The 26452-nt window shown below is 40.6% G+C and overlaps 1 protein-coding gene across 3 annotated transcripts in view; it reads right to left on the reverse strand.

Moving 5' to 3' along the window:
- slc39a11 (solute carrier family 39, member 11) overlaps window positions 1-26452 on the reverse strand; it is a 178304-nt gene that overhangs the window by 14033 nt on the left and 137819 nt on the right. Inside the window, exons 6-10 of one of the 3 annotated variants that reach the window (XM_030754886.1) lie at window positions 18419-18586; window positions 5871-5940; window positions 3625-3723; window positions 3368-3526; window positions 3181-3260 (exon numbers count right to left, since the gene is read on the reverse strand). In XM_030754886.1, the coding sequence (XP_030610746.1) occupies window positions 3182-3260; window positions 3368-3526; window positions 3625-3723; window positions 5871-5940; window positions 18419-18586 (575 nt within the window). In that variant the 3' untranslated portion in view covers window position 3181. Of the gene's footprint in view, window positions 1-2697; window positions 3261-3367; window positions 3527-3624; window positions 3724-5870; window positions 5941-18418; window positions 18587-26452 lie in introns of those variants that run through there. The other 2 variants (XM_030754888.1, XM_030754887.1) reach the window with 2 other exon arrangements.

Genomic DNA, 26452 nt, shown 5'->3' on the forward strand with positions numbered 1-26452 from the left:
ACTTTTATATAACTTTTCTTAATTATTTCAACACTAAAGGTCAAAACCGCGTCGCCTGTTACGCATTGCCTGTTCAAACACATGTAAGAAATGCGGGATGAGGCAGTGCAGTGGCTCACCTCTGGTGGCGCTGTGTCACATACAATAAATGAACCAGACGGTTGGCGCATGCCCATTGCTGTCTCTCTTTATATCGCCAATATACATGTTTGATTACACATGTGCCACAGATGCTGATGTTCCACAGTCTGTCTAATATACTGAATTAATGTGTGTGACATGTTTATTCTTTGTGATCGGTCATAAATGCACGGTGAGAATACACAGGGGGAGGCAGGAAGTACCGTGCGGCACCGATAAGGGGGGGGGGGGGGGGGGGGGGTGCGGCCCATAGGGAGCATGGACTTCAGCTTCAAATAAAGCTAAGATAATGCATGTTTTTTTTTTTTTTTTTTAATTTAAAAAGAGAGACCCCCCCCTCCAAAAAAAAAAAAAAATAGTTTGACCTTACATTAAATATTTGGTTTTTCTTGCCATCATTGTTGAACAGTATGGAGTTGATTAAAGCGTAATTAATCATTAACATAATTCAAATTGAAATATAAGCTTCTATTTTGGGTTCATATATGTGAACATCCAACTCCAGACGAGTCAGTGCCTCACCTGTCACAAACCTCACTGCACGTCACTGATATGAACTGCTGCAAAAGCAATTTAAGTAATCAGTGAGCATGATGGGATTTCAGTAATGAGTGCGTCTGTGGACAGATTGCATCAACATGAAGGAGGAGCAACGGTACGAGACAAAAGCAGAAAACCTCCACTAATGTACATTTGACATTGGATTGAACGTCTAATGGTACGGCCCATGACTAAGAGGTGCCGGAAATAAGAGAGCCACATTTCTTCTATGTGCCGTTCACTTACTGCAGCAGGTGGAGTCTGGGTCCAAACCTTTGAAGACCTGCACTGTTAACAGCTCCATCCAGCTCAAAAAGCCTTCAACAGCAGCTACTTCCTGAGGTTCTTTCACCAGAAAAAGCTCCTGTTTTACTACCAACAGACAAGCAGCTGCTATATTTCACTTTTAGTTTCATTATTTTTCACCTTGCTTAAAAATAGATGTTAACACAAAAGACATTACTGTTTTGTAGTATGGTATGGTCCTTAAGTCACATATATATAGCAGTTAACATATTTATTAGACCATCACCCAGTGTAAGGTTTATGCTACAACTGCCCCAAATCAACAGAACGGGCAACTTATTGTTTTACACAAAAGCTGAAAAATTAGAATAAGAATAATTAGATTAGAAAATTAGATTAGAATAAGACACCAATTTTCAGATATTTACTTGCATTCCCAGAGATTTGCACATACGGGTAAAAGTCTTGTCCTTGGTGGCGCTGTCACTTGGTGTTGGCTCTCACTGCAGTATTTTATAGTTGTAGTGGCAATCCAACCACCAAAAGGCCACTTGAGGGAACTAGAAGCCATTTCCAACACAGTGAGGTGAAAAGATTGAGGTCTGTGATGTCTGCTACTTTCCATACTTTATCATTTAAAGCTTTAAAAACAGCTACAAAACTGGAGTGCATAATGACAATATAAAAGGTAATCCGCAAAAAGGGATTAAAACATGGCATAACCCTCAGACCCAACCACACACGGTTGAAAAACTGCGTGGCTGCCTCCTGACCCTAATTCCCTTCACCTGTGCCCCTAAAGACTTCCTTGTATAGCTATAGCAAACATGAAATCTAAACACTGTACCCCCTAGTGCCCAAATGACACCACTACATACCAAATTGGCTACAACAATAGTGATGGGAAGTTCGGCTCTTTTCAGAGAGCCGGGTCTTTTGGCTCGGCTCCCAAAAAAGAGCCCGCTCTTTCGGTTCCCAAACGGCTCCTCAGATTGTAGTTAAAACAATGTGTAAAATGAATTACTTTTCATCACCATTCCTGGATGTAGCCTCTATGTAAAGCACAACTTCCTCTCGCTCTTTCCGCTCTCTGAGCAAACTTTGCAGGAGATGCTCCGTCTGTGTTTGATCTATGTGGACTCACTGTGTGATGTGTCTCTGCCCTCCTCCCCACCCTTTTGTTTCGTGTACACGCGTGGATTCTGCCACACATCTTAACGAACCACGTGTGGCTTACACACACACACACACACACACACACACACACACACACACACACACACACACACACACACAAAAGAAATACAAAACAACAAAAAGAATAAATAAACGGCTCGCCGGATCGTTCGCGACCGAGCCATCACTAGTAGTGTTGCCAAGTCGCAAAAAGTCGCAGGTTGCGGTTTTTTGGGCTTGTTTTTGAACGCCAAGTTGCTTATTTGGGCTTGACTTTCTTTCAGAGTGAAACTCCTTGAGCCCCATAAAAAAGATAAAGACAAGTGGTAGGTAGTTTGTCCCTTCCAAGCCCCAGTTTCCTGTTTATCGCTCCACCCAAGTTGACTGGGCGCACACTGGAATGCATTTCAAATTAAATGTGATCACAAAGGTCAGATGAGTTCATCGCTAAAGCCGTTCTCATCTCCCATCATGCTCACTTCCAATATGTATGATCTACGCAAACTACGCACACCATAGTCATATTGTATCTGAGTTCTTAATGACGACAATACAGCAGATGTAGGAATGTTGTAAGCAAAATTATTTATTTATTGGCAGATCTGTACAACAGCCAGCCAAATACCAGAGTTCAAGTATTGTGATCACGAGGAAAATGGAAAAAACAAAGCAACAACATTAATTTGAACTTAATTACAGACAATATCTGTTCTGTTAAAATATTTTTCTGAATCTAAAAGCTGTCCCAACAAAACATTCAGCGGTCCTGAATATGAAGAAGATTAATTTAAATATTCAGAAATTAATTTTTAAATGAAATATTAGAGATATCAAAAATCTGGAAGGTGCTCCCAGGAAATCACTGTTAGCATGTAAATAACACAAAGTAAATGTTCAAGTACGATCATCGTTCCAAACCTGATCAATTCCACGATCAACAATTCAAACTAAATGGATCAACAGTGTTTCAGAATCAAACACTTCTTTTGGTCCCCCTTTTTTTTTAAAAGAAATTTGAGGTCAGCATCACTGTGATGACATCATGGCCAGTGAGGGTTCGCCGGGCCTCATGGTGACCTCAGCCCAGACCCACGTCTAGTGACATCATCACTACAAAGCCTAGGATGGAGGTCCAGGATGCTAGCTTTCCATTCCCACTGATAAACACCAAAGTTGGAGCAAAGAACAGCAGATTAGTGGGAGACAGACGTAAAGACTCCTCAGTTGGCTTGCAGAAGTAATCAATCCTTCTTTTCATTCTTACCTGACTTGAGCCTCAGGTATGATGTCATCCACCACCACATAGACCATCGCCCCGGCAGCAAACGCCAGCGCGTATGGCAACAGAGGTTCTGCCAGAACAACAGCTACGGCGCCGAGCAGCCCGGCAATCGGTTCAACCATGCCGCTCAGCTGACCGTACCTGAAGGAAAAATGCCAACCATCAAGTCAGCCGGCGGTTAAAAAGATTAACGCACTCTCTGACACACTGTGCAGAAACAGTTGTGCGTTTTTCCCTACCAGAAAGCTTTCCAGGTTGAGACCCCTGATCCACGGAGGGGCAGGCTCACTGCCAACCCTTCAGGGAAATTCTGGATGCCGATGCCAATGGCCAAATTTCTGATGGAATACAAATGATTAACAGACACCCAAAATATTAGCAGCTGGCCGCCAACGGCCTTCTCATGTGATGAAGAGGAGACACGAGTGAGAATCTTCAGTCATTGATCGGCTCTGAAAGGCTCAAAGGACAACATTAATTTTTAGTTTGCTGTTTACACTGTAAAGTCAAGCACAGACGGAGCGTGTGCTCTGAACTGCTGTTTCCAGAGAGAAACATGTGCCTTAAACATGAGCTCATACCCTGTTATTTTTTCTTATCAGATTTCATGCAACAAGCTGTGCCGGCGTTGTTAGCAGATTTTTTGGCTAATCTCCTGTGAGCTGCAAATTTGTGTTTCCTTCTGTGGACCGCTTCCTGAAATGAACCGGCTGCACCTGTGTTCATAAACTGGTGCACTTTTAGTCGATCGCTCTGAAACTTCTACTGCCATTTGTGCCTTTTTGAAATTGTTTTTTTTTTTTTTTAAATTGTAACAAATTTATGCTAATTTACCCTGATTCACAGACCTCGCTCTAAGTTTGAATAATAAATGTGAATTGTGGTTATCGCTTCCCCGTATATGTGCTTATTTCCCCTAAATGCCTCATTCAGTATGTTGACAAACCTTCGTTGTTGTGAAGTTTTAGCTTCATTGTTTCAGTTTTCAAATCTAAACAAGTAAGCACCGACAGTGCTGCTGCTCGATTCTCCTTCAGTGGTGTTTTTGTGTGCAAGTTGATGTCTTCTGTTAATCTACTCGTTGTTCACTCTCTGAGCTGTAGGAAAACTTGAGAAGTTGTGATGCAAACCAGAAGCAGATAACGCTCGCCTTCAAAGTGAAAGCTGTGCCTGTGCAGCTGGCAAATTTCCAGATGCACAGCTTTTACTTTGAAAGCAAACATTTTCCATTTAGAAAAGAAGACTAAGCTTCATTAAATATGATATAAATGCTGTGTTGTTGTCTTTTCAGATAATGAAGCCAAACTATTTTGCCAACTGCAGCAAACTGTTCTCTAGTGGCAGAATTTAAGTGTAATACAAACTGCATTTGATACTTCCATATCACACAAAACACATTTTAACTACTTGATTTGCCAAATTCTTCTTTGGAACATGAGTTACGGGAACTTGCTTCCAAATGAGTTCCTGATGAAGAGCAAGAAGCCAAAGCTAAAGGAAAAGGTGATCATCAGCGGTTCTCCCAGTGACGGCAACAAACCCATCAATGATCTAGAATTTCTATCCTCATACTGAATTTATAATAGTCATATAATAAGCTACCGAGCTAGCAGCCACAACCATTACACATATAGTTTTGTTGCTTTTTTAACGAGTGCCATAGCCTGTTTGTTACTGCTTTCATTAGTGTGCGAATGACACTGGAAGTGTTACCTTGTTTCTCTTTGTTTGAATGCTTTTTCAAATCCACAGAATGAATTAATGCAGCTGCGTCAAAAGACGAGGCTGGAGGGCTTAGTGAAGGTCTGTGTCACCTGTACCCGCAGTACCACAACATAACCACTAGGTGTTAGCAGCACACAACAGAGCACAGTTAAGTGGTCACATGGAAACACACTAAACTAATCAAAACCATCTTTAAAGTGGAACTTATTTCCTGTCATATATATATTATTACATTGTTGGATACTCATATTAACCATTGCTAAAGTTTCAAGCTTTCAGGCTTCGGGTGCTTTAAATGCTCTTTTCTACTCTTGGATTTGTGTGATCTCAAGATGAGGAAATATCCTCAGTATGATTATTTCAGGCACGTAGCACCAAGGTCCCACTCCCCTGCTGTTCAAACCTTGCATTCACGAGGGGCAGCCAATCACAAGAAAGCTGGTTTTAAATACGTTTTTTTTCTTCATTTGAACTGTGAATAGTGTAAAACTACTAAACTAATAAATACAATATGGAGCTGGAAATGAGGACAAGACATCCAATTTGCACTTCTGTACTAAACTCAACTATCTCAAGTTTCTAATGTAATAATAACCAAGCAGAGAACTTGTGAAGAGATAAACCTCAACTGGATCCACAACTATCTGCAGCTGCAATGATGCATACAATGTTCAATATCCAAATTAATAGAAAAATCAATTACAAGTTTAGAACGGCCATGCATGTGTTGTACATGTTTCTTTGGCTTTATCAGTCTTACCTGGCACTCTCAAAGGTAGCAGATGGAGTCTTTCCTACAGCTCCAAAACCAACACCGACTGCCAGCCCCTCTGCAGACAGACAAACAATTGATCTTTGTTAGTTTGTATCCTTGGACTTCTCTGTTACACTTTTAGAACACTAAGGGGAAGGATGAAAGAGGAACATGTTGGAAAACTGTAGGTGATAACAAAATAAGTGAACAAAATCAGCAGGGATAAAAAATATATTGAGTTTGTGCACACTGAAAGAAAAATAGTAGGGGTTGTCTTTTCAAACGGGAAACTCATCTATTAACAGCCAAAGGCCTGCAGAATATGAAAGCTGCTGTCTGTGGATATGCAGCCCTTGTGAGATGGAGACTGTAGAATGAAATATAATTGCTGAACTATCCATGACTGAGTGTAAATACAAGAAATTAGGTCTTGATTTTTTTTTTCTCCTCTAAGGTGCTGGGAAATGTCTGAGATCCTACAGATAGGGACGCCGTACAACAGGAAAACTGCTGTGAGGGATTCTCTAAAGTTGGGACCGCTGTGAGCAGCAGTCCTCTCCTCTGATGTCCCATTTGTCTCATTTGTCATGCCTGCCACATATATTTAAAGCACACACTACTCAAACTGAAAGTGAAAAGGTCACAGAGTGCCATGTATCTAATGAGTGTATTTGTGTGTGTCTGTGTGTGTGTATGCACATGTGAGGCCTGCTTCAAACATCTTGTCATGCCATTATTAGCTATGTTATTACAAAGCTACAACCTTTCTAAATCATAGTCTCTTTATTTTGTTTGGTCATTCGTGGATTAAAAACAAAAATCAAGGGGGAAACTGTGCCTGGAGGATGTGACACACTGACTACAGAAACATTTAAAGCACAATTAACACACATTTTTTTCTTTTGCAAAGGCTGATTTTGTTATTCCTTCCCCTTTAACACCCTTTAGATTAATATATAGGGAGCAGTTAATTACAGCAGCATCATTAATATACATCACTACCATCAGTGGAAACCAAAAATCCAGCTCCAACAGGCCTAAACGACCGAGTGCTGTAACATATACACATATTTAAGGACACACTGCACACCATGCTGAGATATGCCAAGTTTGCAGTGCAAAAAAATACTATTTTATGCCTGTCAAATTGTTCATTATCTGTTTTTGCAACAGGCTGCTACAGTAGTAACAAAGTGCCTAAAGATACAATTAAAAAATTGAGTCTTTGCCAAGTTGTCTGTTATGTGTAGACACAATGTGGTTCACCCCTTCAGTAAGGTGACTTTTTTAATGCTTAAATGATTCACAGGTCAGTGTTAAGTGGCTTTAAAATGTCAGGTCTAAGGACTGGACTGAAAATGGGTGAAAAAGCAGCCAAAGTCCAAAGAAAAACTGTAGTAAACCTGGAGAAGTTTTGGTCACCATCACTTTAAGAAACTCTGGCTGCTTGGAAGAAAATATAAAGAAATGTGGGATGACTCAAGACTTTAGTACTATAAGTGGACCACAATCATTAATTCCCCAAAGCACAGCCTGGTGCTCTGACAATAACCTGCAGACATTTCCTGGAGCTGCTCATGAGACTCACACATTTAGAAGGAACAGGTTTGAATGCATGGAGCCGTTTCCCCTCAAAACAAAGGATTATACCTTTTGCAAAAAAAGGGGCACATCAATTCACAAAATATTGTCCTGTAGGTGTTACAGAACACCAACATGAGATGAACAGCAGTGTTTTTTCCCCCCTTTGTGCTAACTTTCCATTAAAACCATTCATATTCAGTTCTTTTCTTACTGGGAACAAATGAACAAAGATTTTAGCAACTTGTAGAGATTACGATTGTGCTCGTTTTCAGCACTCTGGGGGGTTACCTATGGTGTAAGATTTGCAGGGGACAACAAGTCCATTTCTAGACATTTTGTCCCATTGTGTAGACTGATGAACACCCAGGTCTTAAATGCTTTGCCAATTTTCATGCAATCTTTATGCATCTTTTCAGTGTTTTTTCTAAGGTCCTGCTAAAATTGGCATGACTGAATCAAGCTGAGCATTCTTTCTTTGTATCATCACTTTCTTTCACACCTGCTCACGGCTTTATTAACGGCCCATGAAGATGCCTCAAACAAAGGATAAGTGACAAAGACAACACTAATGTAGAAAGTAAATAAGAGAGGTAAATGAAGCAAATAGGAGTCAAATTAAATAGTGGAAAGATAACAAAAAGGCAAAAAAGTAACAGATCAGGATCCACATGCCCCTGCAAAAGCAAACCTCTACAGCTGAGGTCCCACTTCATCATAATCCAACACCTGCCATTACCCCTGATAACAACGCATACCAGCTCTTATCAACCTCCCACCGCACAATTACAGGCAGACATGGTGTAGTAGCATTATGGGGAAAAAAAAACCCCCTTTGGGTACACCGTGGGTCTGCTTCACTATCCATCTTAATCCTCTGAAGCAGTCTGAAATGCCAAAGGGCCAGTAAAAAATCTGGGCACTGAAAAACCTTCAACTGAGTTTGAATAAAACATAAGCTGTGAGCGTTCCTCTGTTTGGAGCGGCAGAGGAAAGTCCTGAGTTAGAAGGGGAGCAATAAACACTTGCACATCTGTCAGGTTTTATCCCTGAGACCCCTGTTTTTGTGTCTTTGCTTATCTCTCATGACAGTTAAATGCAGACACCTTGTGGATTTTTAAAACACTAAAATAAAGAATTGTACCTTCCTGAATTCATCCATAAATCAAGTCTTAGCTGAAAGGCTCACCAGGAATCAAATATACTGTATTAATTTATTCAGTTTTTAATTTATTCTTTGATGAAATCTTTCTGCCATGCACAGAAAACAACAGGTCACTGACAGCTATGATGACCATGGAAATTGTAAATCACAGGCTTTGGCCTTCACAGTCACGGAGCTGCGTCAGCCAACACTCTCCACCATCACTAAATGAGGGCATATCTTTGGAAGCGTGGTGTTCCTCTCTTCAATTTAAATTCAGAGAACTGGAGAAACTATGAGAATGAGCATTCAAGCTGTTCATACAGGCAATCATAACTGGCTATGATTAATTTTTCACTCAACTGTGTTATAATCATATTGCTGGAAGCAGAAAAACATCATTTAACAACGAACCAGGACAAAAGCCTTAATATAGTCATGATATGGTGCCACAAAAACCAAACTATTATGCTCATTTCCAGCTCCATATTTTTATTGTTGGACTCAGTTTTACTAGAACGTGTTAGTGTATTTGTCTCTATAGTGACAACCAAGAAAATGAAGATTTCTCTCGAGGTCAGGTTATTACTTCGGTCAGCGCTGCTGCGTTACTGCAGAGGTTCGAGTTTGTCTCTTCAGGTTATTCTAAAGTGGTGCTGGGTGTAGAAGTGAATGTAAATAGTTCTCTGTCTTAACCTTGCAATCGACAGGCAACCTGTTCAAGGTGTATCCTGCATCTCACCCTATGACAGCTGGGAGAGGTCATAGGCCAAAGTGGCAAAAAAAAGAGAGACCCCAAATCGTGGTGGATAGATGGTCTGGGAGCCCCAAACCATTTTCTTTTAAATGGTTTGTGATGTCCAGCACCTTAAGCAAGCAAAATTATTGCCTGCATGCTCTGTTGTGCCAAAGACCTTTGCTGTGCCAAGAAAAGCTCTGTGTGTGTGTGTGTGTGTGTGTGTGTGTGTGTGTGTGTGTGTGTGTGTGTGTGTGTGTGTGTACTTAATAATGAAGGTGGGAAGCCACAACAATGACCCCGGAGCCAGAGACAGGCAGAGAAAGACTCAGGAAACCCAGGTTGTCCAGAACCCCTCTAAGAGCACTGAAGACCGAAGACCACATATCCCGATGGTAACTGCGCACTCAACCCCGGAGGAGGAGGAGGTGGGAGGTCCCAGCTGGAGTTCCCATGGCCAAAGAGCAAGAGCCCCAGAGAACCAGAGACAACAGGCAGCCGACCCCGCCAGAGGCCGCCGTCCCACCAACTTACACGCTCGTTCTAGGTCCAACCACGAGCTGTCCAAACCAAACCATTTAACTTTGGCAGATAATTAAGAAGTGCTCGAATTGTTATTGCATGTGTACTGCTGTTGAGACTAATAATGCATTTTTTTTTCCAATAGGGAAAAGTTAAAAACTTTAACTTAACAATAGGTTTATATCAAAGTAGCTTTTAAGTGTACTGCTACAGTCGACTGCAAAACAAGCTTAAAAAACAAATGACATGAAAAAAAGGAATAGAGAGAAAAAATGTTAATGTAGTTACTTAAAGGACCTTTTACTCACTCAGCTGATATTTGTCCACTTAGGTCCACTAATTAATTACAGCTTTTTAGTGAATTAGTGACAGAGCTACATTAATTAAGTGGAACTCCAGTGTTTACCCATTTTGTTCCTGTTTTTTTTTTCTTTACAACCAAGTGTGGCCTCTATAGACGGTTCTAGTGGTTACAAAGGTCACGGGGTCATGTGTATGGGGGATTTAGTCATTGTTTGCTGTCTTATTCACTGGAATGTGGCGGTCCTACCCACATCTGCTTCTCCATCACATTTCTTCTTCCTCTCCTGGTGGCCTCAGGGCAGACTCGACTACAGCGACTTGTTCCCCGACTTGTTGGGATTACACAAAAGTCCACGTGTACTCTTGCACAGTGTTACGTTATTCATTTCAATTCAAGAAATCAATTAGATAAATATTTTTGGACATAGGGTTATAAAGGTCACTTTTTAGTATAATGTTGATCGCTTTAGTCAATTCTGGCATAATGTAAACTGTTTTAATTTACAATGACCGATTGGCTGTCCTATGTAAACAAAAGGTTTTAACATGAAGCTGAGATTGTACCTCATGGGGACTACTACTGTTAAACTCATTGTTTAAAAGTGGGCATATTTTTAAGCATTCATAACTTTAACATTTATAGATTTGACAGAAAATAAGGAAAAACATTATTCATGGAACTTTAACAGCTTGAATTAACTCCAGTAGAGAAATAATAGTGTTACCAGCAAACATCGTTAACTGGATGATATTCTCACTGTAGCTGGATACGAGTCTTTCATTGTTATTACAGAACAGAGGGGCATTTTTTTGTCTGTTTTTCCTAAAGCCAGCTAGATTTAAGTGAACTGTGTGCACGTTCTTGTGCGTCTGTTTGTGTATGCAGTTGTGTGTGTGCCTGCATGGGCTCAGCAACCACTTCTATCCAATTCCTGCTTAATGTTCTATGCTCTTTTAAGCAACTATGATGCTGCTGCTGCTGACAGGCCTTTGTCACAGCAGTCACTCATGTTCATTGCACCTTCATTTAATCTGCACTCCTCACCCAGGGACACGCTCCTTTCCCCGCTGAGCCGACCGTTATTGCAAAATCGATGGGGTTTTTAAAAAATTGCACTATTTCTTTTCTTTTACATCTATTTCCTGGTGAGAAGTTTATTTCAGTCACATCAAAGTCAAGCTGCGTCTTTTTTCTTTGAATCCTCGCTTTTTCAGGAGCAAAGTCACATTTCAAATATATTTTATTCTGCTGGCTCACAGAATCGATCAAAACCACGATTTAATAACCTGCAATACTTACCATCAAAAGAAATGTAATTAGTGGCGACTCTCATATTTAAAGTGACTCCAAAAAGATTTTTGCCTTCAAGGAACGATACACTGATGAAAATTCTTCTGTAAAATTCAACAATCCTGCATATCAAACTCTCAGATAGTGCCTCAGGGTCTTTATTTGCCTCAAATGTAGGAGTATATTTGATCACACTGTCGCTGTTTCTGACCTGCTTCACCTTTAAATTTGGTGCTGAACTGAGACATCAAAAACAGCCCCAACTGTTGGTTTGATACGTTAGAAACAATGTACACGATCCTAACACTTCTTCAATCAGTGCAACAAGACGGTCACATCCTGTAGTAGCAGAAATTCTATTTGGAGTTACTCGTGACTTTAATTGTCTTTTGATCGGCTGTTCTTTCTTTTAATATTGTCCTTGAAACTTAACTGGACACTTCAAAATACGAAAACCTTAAAGCAGCACAAACAATGCACTCCTGGATGGGGTCCATCCATCTATCCATTCTCTTCCACTTATCCTTTCAGGGTCGTGGGGGGGAGCAGGGTACACCCTGTACAGGTCGCCAGCCTGTTGCAGGGCTAACACAGAGAGACAGACAATCATTCACACCTATGGACAATTTAGAGTGACCAATTAACCTAACCCCACTAACTGCATGTCTTTGGACTGTGGAAGGAAACCGGAGCACCCGGATGGGAAGCCCACGCAGACACGGGGAGAACATGCAAACTCCACACAGCGAGAGGTCCGGGCCAAGGTGGAATCGACCCCAGACCTTCTAGATGTCACTGTAGCTGTGAGGCAGCAGTGCTGCCGCCGTGCTGCCCTCCTTACGCAGTGTTCAATTTAAAACATCTGAGTCAACAAAATGTGGAAATGATTGGAATTACTGTTACTTACAGCAGCTGATGTGTGAGTATGAAATGAGTGCCGTGCTGATGGGATCTGGCAGAAATACTGGATCCATCGTGTGAGAAATTACAGCACAGGCCATCAAACTTGACCACTTATTTGACCACTGGTCCATAATCAACAACTAATTAAACTTGGACCAAAGGATGCAAAATATTTTAGAAGCATACTGATAAACCCTGGATAATTACTGATAATTAATGGATAATTACATACTGATGCAGGCATTGCAAAGACTTGTGTTATCTCCATTAAAAGCAGCAAGCAATATATGAATTAAGCTTATAGAAACATACCTTTAACATGACATTAACATCTTTTTTGTTTTGCAATAGTTGTAATTCAGCAGTGTGGTTTTTCCGGTTGCCCCCCCCCCCGTCCCCAAACCCAACTGCTGCTGGTTAGCCTTCACTGAGTTTGCTCCATCCATCACACTAACGGGGATCAACGCTGATGGTGGAGAGAAAAGGTGGCCATAAATCTCTGGCTCAGCCTCTGCTGTGTCGCAGAGTCTTTAGAGCTTATTTGAAGATCAGTACGAGTTATTCTGCTGCCGCTGTTTGTGGTGTTCAAGGAAAAATTCATGCCTCCATACTGATGACCTCCATTCCTACAGGTGAAGGCATTCAAATACGTGCTCTTTTTGCACCCCTGAGAAAGGCACTCACTGAAAAGCAGATTTTTTTCCTCCACACAGAATGTGACAAATTACTGCTCAGTATTAAGAGTTTTATGTAAAATAGTTCTCTTTCATCAGCCTAAATCAAATGATGAGGTTATTACAGCGCGAAGCTTTCAGTGTTTGTAGCCGATGGTAAATTACATGATTACTTGGCGAAGAAGCACTTCAAAGAAGCCAAACAGGTCCCTCTTATTACAATTTAGGGCTACAAAATTACCCATAATACCAGTAAGCCTTTTAAACAGGATAAATATCACTAATGTATGAAAAAATAAAAGCCTCAAAGTAAATATTACTAGTTTTATGTAGTTACGTCACCTGCCGACAGGTGGGGGGAGGTTATGTTTTCATCCCTGTTTGTTTGTCTGTCTGTTAGCAAAACAACTCAAAAAGTTTTGAACCAAAATTGATGAAACTTTGTGGAAATATTCCTCAGGAGCCCAAGAACATATGATTTAATGTGCTTTACTGAGGGCCCTTCTAGTCCCTTTATGATTTAGCTAATAAAAAAAAGAAGCTACTTTTGGATCACAGCAGGTCACCGCAGCACAACCGAACATTTAAGTTGGCAGAGCTTTACGCCGGATGGCCTTCCTGACACAACCCCAAAGGGCTTTTGTGTCTCTCACTGAAATTGAACCAGCAACTTTCCCCTTGCCGAGCCAAAGCATTAACTATTAATAATAAATACATAAATAAATAAAACGATACGGTCAAAGTCCAGAACTCAACCCGAGTGAAATGCTGTGGTGGGACCTTAAGAGAGCCGAGCATGAATGGATGCCTGCAGACTCCAATGAACTGAACCACAACAATGTGAGACACTGATGACGTTATACAGAAAACAATTATTCAAGTTATTGCTGCTAAAGGTGGATCTAGAAGCTCCTGAATCACAGGGTGAACTGCACGGAGTACTGCGCAGTAAACGATTTCACTCATAACTGAAGAGGCCTTCCACACACATTTTACTGAACACGCTGCACAACACCGCACTCTCTTTGTTTTTTATACAGTATTTAAGAAGCAAGCGCTCCACGCTAAGATCAATCACTCACATTACTGTTAGTAACAGAATGAATGCAAATCAATCAAGTGTGGAGCAGAAAATCGTTCACACAGGTGAATGCGTTCTCATTAATTATACACTTTGATGGGAGCAAATCATTACCTGCTCACATCTCAATGCTCTGCTCACAATGGATCCCATATTTCCACATTTTCACATTTAAGATCTCTTAAACGCAGGAAAACAGGAAGTCACATGAGACCTTTTATAACCGGCTGCTATGAGCTCAGGTTCGGCCTCTTATGTTCACACTGCACACAAGTAAAACACACAGTGCAGAATCTCTGTTGTGTTTTCATATTGTGAGAATCATAAGGCGAGCGGTGTTAACATTTAATAGTTAGACTGGAAATTTCATCCAAGGACAAATATGCACAGTGTTCTGAATGATAGTAATTTATCTTTCAGTCCAAGACATTAAAGTTTTAACTGGTCTGAATGATGTTATAAATATTTTGAACTGAAAATACGCCCAAATCTGACTAAAATCTGGGTAACTGTGATGATTCATGCTTGAAAGAGATTTATTTTTAATAAAACTGTCTGCTCTGCTCTATGATTATACAAATAATACAAATCTAGAAGTTCATTATCAAAATGGTGCAACACTGACTTTGAGTGTTTTTTACCTTTCACTTTAAATGAATATAGATAATATAGATTACTTGGTTTACTGTTTCTACTACTGTTTACTGATTCAATCTTAATCGTAACCAGGAACCGAATTAATGCATAATCTGACAGCAGTTTAATAATAACACTGGAGTTCATTTTTCATGTGTCTTGTAGGTGATACAGTGGAGATCCTCACTAAAGTCTCCTCGCCGTCCTGCCTGCACACTTCTCACACGTTCATTTTACTTCCTCACCCTGTCGTGCATTTACAACAGCCTACTCATCTGAAGCATCTCAACGAATTTCACCAAACATGCAAACTGTTTCCACCTTTGCACTACCGTTATAATCACACTTTATAATAGGAAAGTAGCTGGAAAGCAGAAATGACAGCTGATGCTTGTTTATTGTGGACCACAGCAGTACAACTCTAAAGCAGCAGCTCATGTCACCTGACCACAGCCTGTCCACAAGAAAATCTGCTGAAGCTCACAGCTATGCTGCCAACTTAAAATTAACTGCAGGCTATAAAAGTTCGTTGGCTACAGTTTTGCTTCTCATGAGAGGGAAAAAAATAAGTCCCTATAAACATGTAAGCTACAACAAATTGAAAAGCACATTATAAATAAACAGCAGTTAATTCTGTTAGTGACTTTGCTGTTAATTACTTCTTCTGTAGAATGAATTATATCCTTTTTTTTTCCTGATTCAATTTTTTGCCCTGTAGCTGTCAGAGAAAGATAAATACATAAATAAATAAATAACATCCACCCCTGTTTCTCACAGGGTGTCATCTTTGATGTATGACTGACAGGTTATTAGCCTAATTAGCTTATTGCAATTGACAAAACTGTGACCTTTTGACCTCTGAGTAGCGTTTAATAATGCAAGGTCTATTCCAAGGGAAACCCTGTCTATCTGACTGGATATTTTTTCATCGTTAATATTCCAACAACTTATTCAAAGCAAGAAAGAAAATCGATATTTGCATTCAGCGAGCCTCCCAGCTGACGCACTACGACACGCCGCGGGCCGGGAAACAAGCTTTTGTGTATAAGAAGGTAAAACAAAACAAAGCTGCATAGTTGGCATTCTGTGGAGCTCAGCACCAGGTGGGTGAATTTTAAATTTAGAGCGATTATACTTGTTACATACATGAAACACTAACTGCTTGCTGGCATCACTAAAGTACTGCATCCCCCTCTTTGCCTCAGACAGACGCCCAAACTTTGTTTTGTCATTCTTATGCTCGTTCACGAATCGGTGTGTGATGCATGAACTCGTATTGATGCACAAGTCACAGCACAGACACAGACAACCCTCAATTTGGTCTGATTTATGACAAGGCTGCTGAGTGGCGCTTTCACTTCATCTTGTTGTGCCTGGGGGGGGGGGGGGGGGGGGGGGGGGGGGGGGGGGGGGGGGGTTCTCTGCTACCCTGCAAACAAACAGCGGCGTCGAGAAAGAAGGGTCTGCACGTCAATACAAAGAGCTGGGAAAAAATAAATCAGTGATTCCACCGTTGAGACAAGCACAATTAGGCCTGTTGCAAGTGAACATGTTAATCAATTCTTAGACAGTGACAGTAATGAGGTATCAATAGGAGCAACCGAGGTGCACTGAAGTGACATTATCAGTCACAAGAACCACGAGAGTCTTTCCTTCACTGACTGACATTTTGTTGTTTTTGTTGCGCAAATAAATATAACAAAGGGGTCAATAAATTGTATTTTCCTCTCATCACACTATGGTAATGTGCTATAAACACAAAAGACACAAAAGGTCCTTTTATTTAAACACATTATGGATTAAGTCTCACTGTGTCGACATTTGACCCCTCCAATAAAAACACATTTTAAATAATTTAAGGTTAAGATTACTTTATTATCTCCCGTAGAAGAAAATCATTGTTGATCAACTGTTGCATGAAAACCGATCAGTTCAGCTGACAAATGAATGTCATTAAGTGTTATATTTACACAAAGGGACGTGTAACTCCTTCCAAAGTTTACTGATATAGTGAACTGTTCAATCATTCCGGCCGGGAATTCTTAGCTCAGTGGAAAACTATTAAAGCACAAAGTAATAGTTAATGTGTTACACATTATTCATTAATGTGGTTAAAAGTAATCCAGTTTGTTACTCACCGGCCAAAGTAATCCATTACACTACTCTTTATATTACTGCCGTGTCACCCTGTAACATGAACTGAAATGCACTGTTACAATATTACCAGTTTACAGTATAAACCTTTATGTTACAGTCCTACACACCAACACAAATCCCTACACTAAAGAGGACACACAACATCTTACCTTTAGTGTATGAAACAGCCCAACCTGTGGTTGGGTGATTCTAAATTGGTCATAGGTGCGAATGGTTGTCTGTCCTTCTGTGTTTATCTGTACAGGGTGTACCCTGCCTCTCGCCCTATGACAGCTGGGATAGGCTCCAGCCCCTCATGACCCTGGACAGGATAAGTGGAAGAACATGGATGGATGGATGATTGAAGTGTAGACTTTCATGTTTAATTCAACCATCAACAGTTCATTCAGAAGTGGTTTCAGGGACAGATGCAGGCTGTTTCTTAAGCTTGTAAAAGGTGTTGATTCTAAGAGACAGACTGTTGCAGGGCAGGCAACCAGGTGACCTGTCCAGGGTGTACCCTGCCTTGGTATTCTGATTTTGGCCCATTAAAAATGCACCATGGTGGGTAGAATTCAAGGTTGGCATGAATTTATATACCCAATTTTTTAGCAGTCCATGCAATGATCAAGATGTTCCAAATCAAACATCCATCCGTCCATCCATCCATCCATCCGTCCATCCATCCATCCTAAACTGGTGGACGGTCCAAACAACCCAACAACAGCATTATCATACTGAAAAGTGCAAATTAAATCAAACTGCCAACTGAAGTTTAGACCAAGTTTTCCAGCTGTGTTCACAGCAAACTCAGCATGAACCCAGATTTATTACAATTACAAACCTTAACTGTCACATTATGATCAACGTGTGCACTGTGAGCCCTGTCAAAGTTCTTTGGTGCAACTCTTGCTCATAACGAGCTGCCACAGAACACGTGTATATTTTGGGGAAAATATTTTGTCTACATAATGAATGAATTACATTTTTTTACACGACATAGGTCGAGCAAGAAAAGCTCAAGAGAAACTTGTAGGTGCCGTGCTGCCTTTGTTTGCCGGGTTGCCACAGCTGATGTTCACATACATATTCCTGACGGCATATATGCATGCCCGAACTCAAACCAGAGCCACAAAAATGACTGAGATTGATTAATTCTCACAACTGAGAATGTGACTCGAACAGCAAAGATTGTATTCCAGGTGTTCAATTTAGCTCCAGATCTTAAACAATGTATCGGATGCACAGTTGCAGCAGAAAGAAAGAGCAGATGTAGTGCTGGCACTCGCTGATAAAGCAGAAGACTGTTTATCTGAATTCAATTTACCGCCCCGAGAAAATAATAAATAATTGTCTTCTTTGTTGTTGGGGAAAAAAAAAAACAACTGTTTTGCAGATACAAACCACAATAAAGGCGAAGATTCTTCATCATGCTGTCTGTTTACACTGATGGAGGCTTATAGCTAAAATGCATTGTTGCACCACAACAAAGAAGGACTCTGATTATCAATAAAAGAAAAGCTTCATCTCCTGTGGTTTGTACTCACCTGGGATGTTGTGGATAGTGATGGCTAGGATGAGGAGAAGAATTCGCCGCCAGCTGCTACCAGTCTGCCCGGCCACTTCCTGCTGTTTACTTCCTGTTTCTTGTCCTTCTGAGCTGCCCACATGAAGTCCTCTCCTCCTCTGGTAGACATCTCCGTTCTCGATTTTATCTGGGTAGGAGAGGATAACAATGTTGAAAACAAACAGGCAACATTCACGCACACGTCGAGATTGCCTTATGAAAAGATTCTTGATTAAATCGCTGCTAATCATTAGATAATGTTTTTCTAGACTTCTTGATCACTGAAAGTACTTTTATACTGCAAGCCCCATTCACACAACATTCATACAGTGCTTATTTCTAAATCTCTTTAATTACCACAAACAGATGGGTCGATTGGGTTTCAGCCCAGGGTCCAACAACTGCCAAGTTAGTACCTCCAGAGCCAGAATTTGTTTTTAATCGCAACTTCAAAATGTTTGGCAGATATAAATAAATATATTTTAAAAACTCACAAAACTCCAAGAATGCCTTTTTGCAGAAACACTGTCTGACCCTTTGCTTCCACACGTGGCTGCGAGACGTGTTTAAGTAGTTTTTTGACCACAGGCCGCCTTTAATTGCTTGTTGGATTGCACAGCAGTGTCAGACACCCCTCTCTTAAAACTTTTTATGAAACCAACACTCTGAGGGAACCTTGTCCAACAATCAGCCAGGCATGAGGACGTGTGAAAGTAAGAAGGGACGGTTTCAACTTTTACTCATTAACATTCAACCTTTCTCATTTTTCATTCGTTTTCCTAGCAGCAAGGTCGACCACAGTCTTCATCCTTCCTGATATGGCTCAATGTGAATGATCCTCCCGACTTTAGCAGACAACAGCAGATTTTAACCCCATGATCATAAAGGAAAGGTATTAGTGTTGTCATCTTTAAGCATTCATTTGGATATTTTGTAGCTCAAAGGGGGAATTATGAGTCAGAATTCACAGCTTTCACTTGATAACAGTCACAATTTAAAGCCTTGTTCATATTCAGTGAGAACACTCAGCGGGTTGTGTGCATTTACGAAAAATCTGTTGTAGAGTTGATCCTTGATTGCAACAGAACAAAGATGCCAAGAGGTGCATCCTATAAAGACACTCAAAACTACATTAATCAGCCTAATTAAGGTCTTTGAAATGCCAATCAGCACTTATGTGAGTCTGAATATCATCAAGTTCCAGCACAGAATCCTCAAATTTGAGACTCAGGTGAAGATGCACTTAGTTTTCTGTTACACAATGAAAACTTCCTGTGATGCACGACACACAGCACGCAATTACCCGCGAGATCAGAGGACAACTTAAATGACAAATGGGTTTATTACAGAGAAGATCATCTGCCGCGCCTGGCTGCATCAAGCCTGATTAGCACGTCAGTCACCAAATTTATATTTACAGGCTGACAGATGGAAAATTAGAACTTTCATTAAAAGAAAAATGGTCAGGATTCGTTGCATATCAGTCCAATTATCAGCAATACAATATGTGTCAGCGTCATAAAAAAACAACCTTAATGGCCCGAGACAATTTAATTAGCACAAAACTCCTGATGGAGGTTACACAGACAGAGCAAATTACATTTAGTTATTATAAAAATCTAAATAACCCCGAAAGCGACAGACATCATCAAACAAATGAAAAATGTTGGGTACATCAGGAGCATAAGGGTAATTAGCTGACTAAATGATGCAAGGCTTTAATATTTTACCGGTGCCCACCCAAAGGAGACCATCTCGAATGATGTTTTAGACGCGCTAAGAATGGTTTAAATTACCAGCGATCCCCCAGCTCCTCTCATGAAATGCCAGGAGAGATGCCCTGAAGTGAATGATTCAGTTTGCAGTGTTTAGCCGAGGAGTCGCCCACCCTCCCCATCGTGGCATTTTTCACACACATTGTTGAACGCAAGCAACTGACCTCTATTAATGTGTTCCGAGTGTCCTGTTCCTACCATGCAGGGGGCTGTAAATTGCAATTGTTGGTGCGTAAAGGTCAAATGATGTGGATTTTTGCTGTGGTACACTCTCAGTAACACCCTCAGCCAGGTAAAAGAAAACCCGAATTTAACTCCCCAAACTATTTAACCACTGCAAATATTCACTATAAAAAAAGTTTATTTTTATGACTTTATCCTGCCATTCCTCTGCCACCTCAGTCCTCCATTTTCTATTTCAATCAATTAATCAAAAACTAATAAACAACTGCTAAAGCACAATTCCATAAATAAATAAAATAACGAATCTTTGTATGCATCTCTCACTTTGTGCAGTATTTCTTTCACCCTAAATCTACCTCATATTTGGGGAGTGTATTGTGTGGGACCCGAGATCACACACTGCTGTGGTGTGTAACCTCACGGCTCTGTGGTTAGACTCTCAGCCTGAGGACATTTTTAATAGCCAATCCCTTCAGTCCATTTCACTTGAACTGAGCTCATCTGACCACAGCAAACGCTCACTACAAATCTAAACCCCGCCTTCAAAAAAGAAAATAATATAAAGTCTGAAGACTGAGTTTTTATATAGATATAAAACCAACATGTTACTTAAGCGGCAACAGTGGAAATAAAGTACAGACTGCCCAGTTCACTTGTTAAACAAATGTAAAACTAAAAGGCAGTTCCCATCATTAACTTTACTTTATGTCACCGCTGGTGTTACAATGTAGCCACTTCATCTACTCTGAAAAACTGTAAGTGCGGCATTAAAAGTGAAGCATAAATACTGGGCAGACACTTCTATTTTTAACAGTATTTATGAGTGGGAACGAGTCCAGCACATACCCACTGATACCACACTGAACTGCAGCACTGCTCCCTGCAGACTCCAGCTCTCACACTAATCCTGATCATAGGTTACCCATTTTTCCTTTGTGTGAGTGTGTTTATAAGGTCCTTAGTGGGCCAAGACTGAAAGAAGGCTGTTTTCCTAGAGAGAAAAATCCCCTGGCATAATGGTAATTAAAATCATTCTCAAATCTTAAATTGCTGTGCATACATACCCCCATCAAAATGTGAGCGCATTACCATATCCTTCTCACAGGTATTGTTTAGAGGTCAGGCTGAGTAATAGGCACTGTCAGACAGTGGGTCAACACTGTGATAGGATTTACTTTATGATTAAATGTGGAGCTAAAACATTCCACAAAAAGCAGCATGCATCTGCAGAAAGATGCATGTTTATTTTCCCAAACAGTTTCTCTTATTCAGCAGCAAACAGACACAGGCCACAATCTCATCAATATAACTCACCAAGAAAACAGCAAATAGCATTCAGAGTGATGATATAAATTATCAAAAAATGAATGAAACCCTCAGACAGAAAAATATGAGTAAACCCATTAAGGCTGTTAGTGGTGAGGATGAATGAATACAAATACCTGACTGACGTGCCTGGCCTTCCAACACACACACTTGCTAGTAGCTGCTTTCATCGGCTCCCTGTTATTGCCATTCATTCATGATGATATAAAAAGGCCTTGATACTGACAGGGCTCGCTGTCTTTATTAAAAGTATGTAAGCTGAAGCTATTATTATTATCATTATTATGTCCAAGAAAGCGAGTCTTTGTATCAGGCTTTTTAGCTCATTCGGTCTACAAAGGAAGAGACCATTAAATGACCCTTCTCTATCAGGACACAACCAATGGACATAACACCACAGTCCAGCTGCAGAGCTAAAGATGGATCCTGTCACACTGTATCCTTTTAAAATCTGTTCAGTTTGACAGAGTCAGAAACAAAGAAAGATAAAAAAAAATAGGCTCAGGCGGAAAAATGAAGAGATACTTGCCAACTAATGACACAAAGGAGCCTGATTGCTTAGAGTATGCAGACATAAACCTGCACATGGTTTTCATTCACTCTTTCATCTGAAAGGACTCTTCCACAAGGACACACACATCGGCCCAGCATTGTTGGACTTGAATAATGTGAAAAGAAAAAGGCTCCACGCGCCACCAGAATGCCTGCCTTCTTAGTACAAAAGCCACCAGCATGAACGAAATGCAGGTTTATTTCACTAATATTTACAACCTTGCACAAAAAAGCCTGTAGTAGCAGAGGCAATAGTTGCCCGAAGGCCAAACCATTTAACAATACTGCAACTGCAAAGGGATTCATTCATAAATACAGCAAATACTGCGCAGAAAATCTGGCCTGGTAGCCATACTTAAAAAGCATTGGGGTCACAGCAAAGTAATTGCCACTCATTCGATAGACATTTTAAGTCTATAAAATATCACAGAAATCCCTCTAAAGTTGCTCAAACCCTTCACAAACGGAGTAATGATGCTAGCATTGCGAATTAAACTTTTTTGATCGATTTGAACCGTGAAACAAATGTAAAAAGTAGAAGTTATAAAGGTTTCAGTACTAGAGACTGATAACTGGTCTCGTATCCACTTTTTAAAAAAATTTAATTCATCAGTTGTTATAAATGACAAAGAATCTTGAATTAAATGCACAACATACTGACTATTTCCTATATTTATCTGTGCCATGTGAAAAAAAAGCATCTAATGGAAGTACTGAAGGTTTAAAAGAATGATTAATCAGTCTGAGACTGATTAACTGGCTATGACTAGAAAAGAAAACCCTCCCCTGTTCTATTTATTATGTTATACTGATCATATATAAAAGCACCAGAAAGCAATACATTATTGTTAACCATAAATTCAGGAATATTAAGTTTTGGGTTTCCTGTTTGTCATTCAGGCAGCAGATCTGACACTAATTGATTTGGGAACATGTGTGACAGCATCATGAGACTGAGAAAAAGGAGGGACTGAACGGTTACATAGTTTGTCACAGTTGTCATTCGGTGGCAGGAAGAGTTCCCTCCTGTTGCCGGAGCAGCAGATGAGTCAGAATGTGACGGTGCCACTGCCTCATCTGCTGCTCCATCTCCAGTTAATGAAGAATAAGGGTCTTCAGGCAGCAAGCTAGGATAGCTAAGTGGTTTTCAAACATTTTTGGCACACCGGTTATGGCAACAAGTACTTCTGGGGCACAACTTTCAATGTCACTATAGCCAAGTCATTCCAAGACATAACTGCTGTTCAAGTCACTCTTTTGCAGAGCACAATGCCTCACATCTTATAACCATTTTACTCTGAAATAACCTGAAAATTGTACAGCGATCAGTTGAAAAACACTTCGAGCGTGGCACAGAGGAAAAAAAATGAACAGAAATGCAATGACAGCCAGTTATAATAACAGATCATCATAAGAGGCACAAAGAAAGCTGGCAAGCCAAATGGCCAGGTTAACACTGAGGCCAGTGACCTTTATTATGGCAGTGAAATGACCCTCACATTGTCTCAATATCAGCCCATCACGGCGTGCATTAGCAGCACCTGCTCTTTCCGTCTCACTGACGCTGCACGCATTCTCACCTCCTCGTCAACAGCGCATACACACAGTACACCCACATGTCTGTACAACCAAATTACACTTTTTTAGATTCTTCTCTGCTAACGTTGTAAAAACCTGCACACAGGTCATTTACCGTAGTTTTCACATTTTTCAGGCATTCGCTGCTTGATAAAGAGAAGCAGTGACGTGCATGGCGATCCTGTACAGGAACCCCACCATACTAATTTAAATATTGATTATGGCATTTTGTTAATATTCAGAGTGCTGCTGATGAAGTCTGGGGCATGTGCACGTACAATACATGCAGGAGAGTGGCTTATCCATGTTCACATAAAATCGACAATCACGCAAAGTGGTCACATGAATGTGAGTGTAACCACTGCGATATCACCTTCATAAGTCTGTTGCTTTGGTGTGTGAGTGTGTGTAACAGAAAAAAAGTACTGTATAGTATTTGTAGTATTAACACCGTAATAACACAGTGTTACTGTGCTTTGATATTTATGCTTTGATATTTTGTATCTAACATGGGATTATGTAAGCAATAGAGTTCTCAGTGATGCGCATTATGTGACAAACACTTCACATAGCCTTTAAAAAAATACAGACCCTCTTTTAGTGTCTTCCAAAAATGTTGACAATATTTTCCACAAAACGTGTTGGACAATAGGAGTGATGCATCCCGAAGATAACCTACTCTGGTGCAGTATGATTAACAAGTCAATCACCTCTGTGCGTTAAACCTCGGCTGAACCTTCAGTTTTCTCACTAAGGCCTAAAATTCTGCTTCAGAGTTCAGCCCAGTGATTTCAGACTGTTAGTATTTTATAGAGTGCTTTCACAATGAAGCTCTCGCTCCAAGGACCAAACCATGAACCTTTTGAGGAACATTTTGATTTAACCGATGTTTCAGCCAGAGGAGAAAAGGATCTGAATTTAAATTCTGGGGCAACAGAGACGGAAGACAAAAAAAGTCCCTGTTTCTGGGGACAGGACCTTGCAGTGGATCAATTAATGTGGTGACCTTTTTTATAAGCGTAAACATCGGTGGAAATGCAAATTATTTTAGCCCATCAGTGTTTAAGTAGTTAAGGAGAAGGTTACTTGCGGAGGTTAATGAATACAGAGCACACATTTTATACATTTGATGTTCTGCTGATGATTGAACAGCTTTAATTGGAATTTCTTTTTAAGTTTGTCCTCGGCTCCATCTGAAGGCCCTTTCATGACAACTCTTGACACCGTCTTCAGAATCTGGTTACACTGGCTGGTTTGCTATTTTAATGCTTTGAAATGTGTTTTCTTGCCGTTTTCATGGAGTTTAAAATTAAAAAAGGCGCCCAGGCCTCTTTGAGATTAATGAAGTTTTCTTTCCCTTTGCTCTGCATCCATGCATTTCTTTTCTTTTGAGCTTGTCAAGACTTCTCAAAAGCAGCAAGCAATAATGTTTAGGGGGCTCTAAGAGCTTTAGCTCTTTCTGTAATGTTTCTAAGTTGCATTTGACAATGAAATACATTTATTTCTCCAGCCAGAGGACGGACGAGACGCTGACATTAGAAAATCATGTTAATTGGTAACAAGGTGATAACTGCTGACTCATTATTTACCCTGCAACCCAATGAGTACAGAAATACTCTTTATTATCCATGTACACCAGGGGTGGCAAACTCCAGGCCTCGAGGTCCGGTGTCCTGCAGGTTTTAGATGTGTTCCTGACCCAACACACCTGAGTCAAATATAGAAGTCATTAGCAGGACTCTGGAGAACTTCACTGCATACTGAGGAGGTAATTCAGCCATTTGACTCAGGTGTGTTGGATCAGGGACACATCTAAAACCTGCAGGACACCGGACCTCGAGGCCTGGAGTTGCCCACCCCTGATGCACACTATATTGCCAAAAGTATTCACTCATCTGCCTTCACACGCATATGAACTTGAGTAACATCAATCCTTAATCCAGAGGGTTTAACATGGTGTGGGCCCACCCTTTGCAGCTATAACAGCCTCAGCTCGTCTGGGAACGCTTTCCACAGGTTTAGGAGTGTTTATGGGAATTTTCAACCACTCTTCCAGAAGCACATCTGTGAGGTCAGACACTGACGTTGGTCGAGTTCAATTCATTGTTTGATTATCAACACATCAGTACCATGTTGTAATCAAAAACTGCCTGGATCTTTTTCTCTCTTTTCTTTTCTCCCTTACACACACACACACACACACACACACACACACGACTCACTATCTTCGCTGCAATCTCTCATCTCCACCCTCAAACCTGGCAATCAGATTCTGATTCGGTTTTGCGTTGTCCCTGCCTCTCTGTCTGTCCATGTTGATTGTGATTTCTAACTCTAAAACTTGAGCTCTCAAGGTTTTTCTGTCAGTTTATGGAGCAAACATACAACTGGTGTCCACACACCCAAACAGGGTGAACTCACAAGTGGCAGCAGGCCTGATTCTGAACGCCACACAGAGTTTCATAAATGCTGTCCTACATTTACTCTTGAGATCAGGAAGGACAGTCCATGTGGTTCTTAGTAGGGACAAAACACACAGTGGCAACAGTAGAGAGGTCATTGTACTCCTAAAGTAACCTTTCCTCAGGCCTCCCCAAACA

Source organism: Archocentrus centrarchus, chromosome 19 (assembly GCF_007364275.1).
Source record: "Archocentrus centrarchus isolate MPI-CPG fArcCen1 chromosome 19, fArcCen1, whole genome shotgun sequence".
In the NCBI taxonomy this organism is placed as follows: Eukaryota; Metazoa; Chordata; class Actinopteri; order Cichliformes; family Cichlidae; genus Archocentrus; species Archocentrus centrarchus.